The 8068-nt window shown below is 41.0% G+C and overlaps 2 protein-coding genes across 2 annotated transcripts; one reads left to right on the top strand and one right to left on the bottom strand.

Annotated features, from left to right (window-relative positions):
- Positions 1-284: 284 nt before the first annotated feature.
- Positions 285-2853, top strand: LOC114748333 (LEAF RUST 10 DISEASE-RESISTANCE LOCUS RECEPTOR-LIKE PROTEIN KINASE-like 1.5). Its single transcript, XM_028936695.1, has one exon. The coding sequence runs from the start codon at positions 443-445 to the stop codon at positions 2405-2407; it is 1965 nt and encodes a 654-aa protein (XP_028792528.1). The 5' UTR covers positions 285-442; the 3' UTR covers positions 2408-2853.
- A 322-nt stretch (positions 2854-3175) lies between these two features.
- On the bottom strand, positions 3176-8061 carry LOC114748341 (tetratricopeptide repeat protein 38-like). Its single transcript, XM_028936705.1, is given in 12 exon segments — positions 3176-3534; positions 3643-3868; positions 3950-4039; positions 4677-4728; positions 4809-4915; positions 6230-6334; positions 6424-6550; positions 6633-6727; positions 7194-7219; positions 7222-7257; positions 7260-7335; positions 7998-8061. Coding segments are annotated over 11 exon segments (867 nt in total). The 5' UTR covers positions 8037-8061; the 3' UTR covers positions 3176-3534; positions 3643-3754.
- Positions 8062-8068: the final 7 nt, after the last annotated feature.

Here is an 8068-nt window from a genome sequence, read left to right as displayed (position 1 = left end):
CTTTGTAATAATGATTTTTTTCCCTCAGATCTCATTGTAACTCTCCAAATATATATAATCAATATAATTATTATAATGAAATTATTTATCGACTATTATTTAAACATTATTGTATACCTGTTCTATTTTTTTTTTCTTCCAAAAATCATTGAGCAAAAGAAGGCATCACTCATCAGGCTGGCAGCCCCCCCGGGGTGACCCACTGACCCGGTCCCTCTTTCATTCCAAGTGGGCCCCTTTCGAGAGTTTTTTGTCTTCACTTCTCTGGTGCACGTGAGCCCCCCTTTTCCTCTCTCTCTCTCTGCGCTTTCAAACTCACCTTCCCCCTCCCACTTAACTCCACTCTCTATCACGATTCAGATCTCATTCTCATTTCCCTGATTTCACCGTTCATGATTCCTCCTTCCACTTCCATTTCCACTTACCTTCCTCTGTCTCTTCCATGTCTTCTCCTTCAACCTCTTCCTTTCCCATCTTCACTCTCTGCATCCTCCTCCTCAGCTTCCTATCGCAGCTTGCTTCTGCTCACACCTGTTCTTCACACCCACAAACGTCGTCTTCTTCTTATTCTCCTTGCCCACCTTTCACTTCGAATCCTTCTTTTCCATTCTCTTTCTCACCAGGCTGTGGCCACCCTTCCTTCCAAATTCAATGCTCTACTCCTCATTCTCTCATCTCCATTAACAACATAACTTTCTCTGTTCTTAGTTATAACCCCAATTCTTCTTCGCTTACCCTATTGCCTAATCTTGATGATGCATCAGAAGCAGCAAGTTCAGCCGCCGCCCATAGAAATTGCTCCACTCCTCGCTTACTTTCTATTCTCAATCGTTCTATTAATCTCTCTGGCTCTCCTTTCACAATCTCCGATGCTCTCTGTTCCCGACTCTCTGATATCCAACCTTGCTCGCCTCCCACTCTGCCAAACTGCAGCCACTGTCCGTGGGAATGTAGCCTCATCAAGAACCCAGCTCACCTCCTCCGTGGCTGCGGATCTGCCCGTCGCTCCGTTTCAGATTCAGACGGTCGCTGCGAAAGTGATGTTTTGGGGTATCTCGACAACATACTTGCTCGAGGGATGGAAGTCGAGTGGGATGAAGCTCAAGATCCTTACTTTTCAAGCTGCAGAAACTGCAGCGCCAACAAGGGAGTTTGTGGATTCAATTCCTCGGACCCACACAACCAATTTATGTGCCTTCTCTCCAAATCTGAATCTGGTTTTTCGCCTGGTTGGATTCGAAGGGTGAATCCCAAGCGTAACACAGTTTTGTCCCTTGTCATCCCTTTAATGTTGCTGCTTCTTTTTGTTTCTGTCGCTGCTGCAATTTTCCGCTCGAGGAGATTCAAGTCATCGAAGACAGAGGAGGACCCAACAATCCTTTTTCTTCACAACCAGCGCTCGGCTAGTCTTCTTCCTCCCGTCTTCACCTACGAGGAACTGGAGGCTGCCACTAATCGGTTCGACTCGAAACGCAAAATTGGCGATGGCGGGTTCGGGTCGGTGTACCTGGGGCAGCTCCACGATAGCAGAATCGTCGCCGTGAAGTACCTCCATAAGCACCACGCGGAGGTCGCCGCGGGACGAGCTTTTTCCACCAAGTCTTTTTGCAACGAAATTTTGATTCTATCTTCCATCGACCACCCGAATCTAGTCAAGCTTCACGGGTATTGCAGCGACCCGAGAGGATTGCTTCTAGTCTACGACTATGTCCCCAACGGAACCCTCGCGGATCATCTTCATGGCCCCAAGAGTTCATTCCAAAAAGGGTCTCTCACGTGGCAAGTGAGGCTCGATATTGCTCTACAAACAGCATTAGCCATGGAGTACCTTCACTGCTCAGTTGTGCCCCCGATAGTTCACAGAGACATCACTTCGTCCAACATCTTCGTGGAGAGGGACATGAGGATTAAAGTTGGAGACTTTGGGCTGTCTCGGCTATTGGTTTTGCAGGATTCGTCGTCGTCTTCAACTGGATATGTCTGCACCGGCCCCCAAGGCACGCCCGGATACTTGGATCCGGATTACCACCGGTCGTTCCGATTAACGGAGAAGAGTGACGTGTACAGCTTTGGGGTGGTGTTGCTGGAGCTGATTTCCGGGTTGAAGGCGGTGGATCAGAGCCGGGACAAGCGGGAAGTCGCGTTGGCCGATCTGGTGGTCTCCAGAATCCACATGGGTCAGCTGAATCAGGTAGTGGACCCCGTTTTGGCGAAGGAAGAAGTGATGGACGCCGTCGCCGCGGTGGCGGAGCTGGCGTTCCGTTGCGTGGCGGCGGACAAGGACGACCGCCCGGACTCAAAAGAAGTGGTGGAGGAGCTGAAGCGGGTACGGATCCAGACCCAGGCGGGGCTTCGATCGGCGTCGAATTCCCACGCAGGTGCTGAAGTGAGGGATTGTGGATTGTGAGATTGGATGGGCCCAAAATGCCCTGTGGTGTTTGACTATCTCAGTTCACTTTTGTCGACTAGTCAAACGGACCCCACGAGAACGATAATTCCACGTTGGACTTACTCGCACGAGGGATTTGTTTGGTTGGATGAAAGCGTCAGCGGCCCCTCCGTACGGGATTTGAGAGGTTTTAAATTTACACCAGAGCCTTCTCCAACTCCTACCTCATGTCACCTCAGAATATTTTGTGAGTAAATATCTTGTATTTCCACTCTCTGTGCTTTGGAGATCAAGCACATTTCGTCTTTGTAATATATGCCATGCTACTCTTCAAGCCCTTTTAATTTGCAAATTGTAAATTGATGGGCGAGTTTAAACCATTTTGGGAGGAGCATACAGAATGAGAGCCAGAGCAGCGGGTGACTAAGAATAAATGAAATATAATAATGAATAAACTTTGAAAATACGAACGTGAAACTCTCACCCACCATTTAGTTTCTTGCGCAAATGTTAATAAAACTCGTACAGAAGTCAGAACCTCTCACATGTTTACGTAACTCGGCCGATGCTCTTTGACCCCAAAAAAAACCCAAAAAAACTCGGCTCATGCTCATTAAAGCCCTTTGGTGTCTTGCGAGAGATATTATTATTATATTATGACACCATTACGCTGTAAAGAGAATGAGGCTGCGAAAAGTGAAGTATTGGAGTTGGTGACTGGTCAGCATTTCGTGCAGCCCCGGGCAATGCAAATTCATGGCGTGTCGACAACGCAAATAAGATATCTATCTCCATGACCTTCCCGTGATTTGCGCTAAGAAAATGACCCGACAGGGCTACCATGTGTCAAAGTCAATAAGAAACACGGCACTGCACATGCCACAAGGTTTCACAGCCTCCAAGGATGCAAAAGCTACAACTTTTTCATTCTTTTTTATAAGTTCTATGTTTGCATTACACAATAACACTCTTTTTTGCATCGACCATTGCAGTGCACTCTAGGATACCTCAGTATTCATTCAACAAGCATAGTTCATGTAAAGGAGGCGATTATTCCTTCGTTAGAAGTATGCACTCTCCAACGCCCTGGCCTTTTCGTTTGCTTTGCCGGCTTCTGGCCTGTTCGCTAGTCTGTATGCTTTCTCCTGATACAAAATTTGAAGTAACAGTAATGATTATAAGAATAATCATGGTTTTGAACAGTCATTAGCTTTTGGCTCTCTACTATAGGCAAGGCAATTGGCAAACTGTACCAGTAGGCGCCACATGAATGGAACACCTTCCCTTTTCTTGATTTGCTTCTCGATCACCTCGATTGCTGCATGTTAGTTACCATTGTTAAGCATAACTGAAAGGTTTGAACTTTTAACTTGCAGTGGAGTTCGAGACTATACCCTTCACTGTTTCTCCAGCGTTCAGTAACATCGTGTACCAAACTTGATTGAACACTTCAAGTTGTTCATCTGACGCTCCGATTATCTTTACATGACAAAGGAATTGGAATCGTCAGATGGAAAACAAAGCTAAAAAGAAGCATCAGTAAAGTCTAATCATTACAACCTTGTAATTACAGGCATCAAAATCAGAATCCAGTAACTCCAGTCCTTGCCTGTCGTTACCTCTCCCATATGCATAAAGAGCTTCTGCGAGCTGATCTAGAAAGTATCAATAGAAGGGAGTTTCAACTGTAAAAGAATGATAAGAGTTCACTCGCAAAGTCGCATGAGCAAAGGATCCCATGTTTGTAATAATTTCTACTGACGTTAATCATGGAAGTTTGGGAAGGGTTGTCATAAGCAACAATATGGACAAATTATGCGCTTCACCATATACTTGAATGATTCTAAGAAACGGATACCAGGCCAGTAAGAATTAAGTAGGATTTATGCTAAAGAGGCGAGAGATGGCGATCCAAGGTAATCCATATGAATTGTAGTCCTATTTGTCACATATTCAGCCAGCACCACATGATGACTGTTGCTTCAAGCACCTAACTGATTGTTCTGAGTAAAATATCCAAAAGTGAAGGATGACTACAATTTACGGCAATCTGGCCCACATTTAATGGCTGCATTGCCCAGGGGAAGAGCCTCAAATTTTTCCTTGATACATATTCTGTAACACTACTGGTTATTGTAATGAAAAGCCTAATTCACCAAATCAAAATTGAGTGCAACAAAATCGGATTGTCAAACATCAGAAGAGATTCACAACAAGCAATTAGGGATCATGAATACAAGAAGGCAACATTTTCACGTGGTCGTGGAAACAGCAGCCTAGGGCATACCTGCATTCCCTTCTGCATTGATTGTTGCTTCTTTGTGCCCATTCTAGAAATCCTACAGTAAGAAAACTTGATAAAATAATGCATAACATATCTCTACAAAAGTTTCTCTAGAAGATAAGATGATGCTTCTACCTGTATTTTAACTCATTTAGAAGATCCTCAGCTTTAGAGAATTTTCCAGTCTTTGCTAAAGCCCAGACGGTCATTACATCAAGGTGCCACTCTATATTCCAATTTGCCTAAACAAGTCGTGCGTACATTCATAAATTGCAGAATTGAAGTTATTTCAACATTGTACTTTTTTCTTTTTTTTTTGGCCAAATTTCAACAATGGACTTGAAGCACTATATAAAAGCCATATGAAAAGCATCATTAATGGACATGGAAAAGATACGTCTCAGAAAAGTAGTAACTTGTAAGAGAAAAATACATTTTCACCAGCGATTCATAAAATTCCTTAATAACTTAAAAATATCCTGACAGAGCTGTATCTTTTAATCATAATTTTTGGCATCTGGTATTTGCACCCCCCATTACAAAATCTTGATTTACTGTAGAGACATAAAATTCCATGTTTCATACCACATTGTGGAAATATCATTAATGATAAAAACAACGATTTCATTTTAAAGAAGTTCCAGTCCGAGATAGAATCCTAACAAAAATCAAGGTTCTCCTGATAGAAAAAGTTACAAAATAAAGTTACTTCATTACTAAACTTGTGTCAAGTCTACCTTCTCATGGGACAAAACACCCTAACACCTGTATATCACCCAGGACCATAGTAGCTGTTCCATCACCAAAGCAATGGTTACTACGGTTCACTGGTTGTGCTTAACATGTTTCTGTGATCATCTATTGAATGAGTGCAAACAATTAGTGAGTTAGACCTAAATCTAGCCAGGGACTTAAAAATTGGTTTAGAAACCTGAAACTTTTAACAAGCTTATTTCAAATTATTTCTTACGCTTCAGACACTTAAGCTTCTATACATAACACATTTGGTCCATGTTAGCAAAAAGTTTTATGCTTTAAAGCGTCATCAGTCCTAGACTACATGAAGGCACACACGATAATAGCATCAAAGATACGCAGGCAACAGTATTGGTCCTTCGGTATCTGCTTTGTTAACCACTTTGACACTAAAAGATACTATGGACACAAAAGTGTTTAGTAGACCTTAGAACTTCTGATGTAAAAACTTTAAATAGGATTACCACCTTTGTTTTCATATTGGAATTGTAAAAATTTTAGTAAAATTATTTTTGAGATCATTACAGTATTCCAAATTTTACAAGAACCCTTCTAATTTTCAATACCAACACAAATTTCCCCGGCACGAATCCCCAAAGAAACTGCCATGGATTTTCTTGAGTGTTCACACTTTCTCTGTTCAATGGAGGTTTATGTAGAATAAGGCAATGAACTAGAGGTTGATGTAAAGATCCAGTTCAAGGTTGCAAAAGGAGGTCTACATAAATTCAAAAAAAGTCCGTGACAAAATCAAGTATTGCATTTTGAAAATTATAAATGTAGAATTTTTGGGAACTCACTTGGTCACTTAGGCATCCTGCTAGTATCTCGAGACGATCCCCAAGGACATCAAGCTCACCATGAACATGCAATCGCAAAAGAAGACCCACAGCATTTAAGTAAACCTATGCGCAGATTAAGTTAGAATTGACAATAAAAGGAATGAAGAAAATTTAAAGCTATTGATTGCAGTAAAGTCGGCCAAATAATATACCTCTCCGGCAGCATCAGCTCTTTCTAACTCTTTCCATATATGATGGTCATATAACTCAAGGACTCTTTGTGCTGGGGCATTACCTTCTAAATAACAAAGTGCTACATGCCACCAATTGTGGGTCAGCCTGGAAAGAAAAAAAAAAAAAAAGTTCTAGCTCACTATGACAAAGTGGGATGAAGCTTTGTAATAATGAAAAATATGCTTACATAAATGACAAACAAGAATTCCATGAAGACGCACATCCTTCCATGAACTGAACTGCTTCTTTAAATTTACATTCATACTGAAAAACATGGCATAACTGCAGAACAAAATTTGATGGTTTCAATAGTCATGTAGGTTATAACTAATTAGAGGTTCTTGAAGCAAATACACTTGACAGTAACTTGTGTTTATATATGTTACTGATTATAAATAAATTATATCTGAAACAAAAACATGAAATGATTGCTCAATCAATGACTGAATTGCCGGTGATAATTGAAGCCTAGGTGCCTAGCAAGCAGGAAATTTAATTTCCAGAGCACTGGGGAACCTATTTATAACGTTTGGATATGACAAATATGAACATTTTAGAATTGTTAAGTGCTGTACAGGATGTGTGTTAGTATTTTGTATAAATAGTTTCCTATGGTCTTGACAAATTCGATTTCCACAAGCAAAATGCCGCCTCATTGTCAATTGAGTAGCATGGGAAAAGGAAGCATGTCCTGTATAATAATGACACGGTAAAATATTTCTAATGTTTAACAAATACATCAACCTACAGCATGCTGCGCCCAGACGTCTTCTTATTGATTTCAAGTCCCCTTTTGGCAGCTTTCTCAGCATCTCCATTTGTCCAACCTCTAATAAAGCAAAAGAAAGCATGCCGTATACGTAATTATCTCCTTCATTTTCAGGAAGAACCTGCACAACTTAGAAGCATAAGGAATTGAAATGCCCTTGAATAGATAAATGATGTACTCCTCCAGTCCTAAATATAAGACCCACTTTGTACAAAGTGGGTCTTATATTTAGGACTGGAGGAGTAATTGAAAATCATCTAGGATTAAAGAATTAAATATCTGGATTAAAGAAGAGTGTGATTTCCAGTGAGCACTAGGCAGCAAGCACAATGGGTTTGGTACGGTAACTTAGAATGGTGGTGGAAAGATAGTGTTTGAAATAGCTAGGGGGATAGGGGGAATATGAATTTATCCACCAGGCACGAGATTCATAGCCAATTTCAATTACTTGATGCAAATGAAACAGAACAAGCAAAAAACCAACAGAATACATTCTGGTTTGGTGATTCATTCTCGACCTTTGTGCACTTCAATTTGGTACGAGTCATAAAATTCAGTTCTGTACTATATGTCAAATGTTAATAAAAAAGCTATTATATATCTATATTGGCAATTTTTCCATTTCTTTAAACATGATGAAAGATTGCTGCTAATAACCCAAGGTTTTCATATTCCACCTAAAAAGGTGCAAGAAAGTTTTTCATGACCAATGAAAAAAAAAATTGCTGTTTACATGAAAATTGTTGCAGAAAGAAGCAAAACCGTTTCAGATAAGAAAATAAACTGGCGAATAAGAGACAGAAAAAGATCAGGTTGACCCATGTAGAAGCACAGAACTTGAGCTCTCTTCAGGG

Source organism: Neltuma alba, unplaced genomic scaffold (assembly GCF_004799145.2).
Source record: "Neltuma alba isolate B1F8T4 unplaced genomic scaffold, ASM479914v2 tig00005686_pilon, whole genome shotgun sequence".
NCBI lineage: Eukaryota > Viridiplantae > Streptophyta > Magnoliopsida > Fabales > Fabaceae > Neltuma > Neltuma alba.
The sequence above is the reverse complement of the archived record's forward strand: the minus strand, read 5'-3'. Positions and strand labels throughout refer to the sequence as shown.

What these genes read in the sequence shown, in the direction of transcription:
- LOC114748333 (XM_028936695.1), top strand. Translation starts at nt 443, where the DNA reads ATGTCTTCTCCTTCAACCTCTTCCTTTCCCATCTTCACTCTCTGCATC.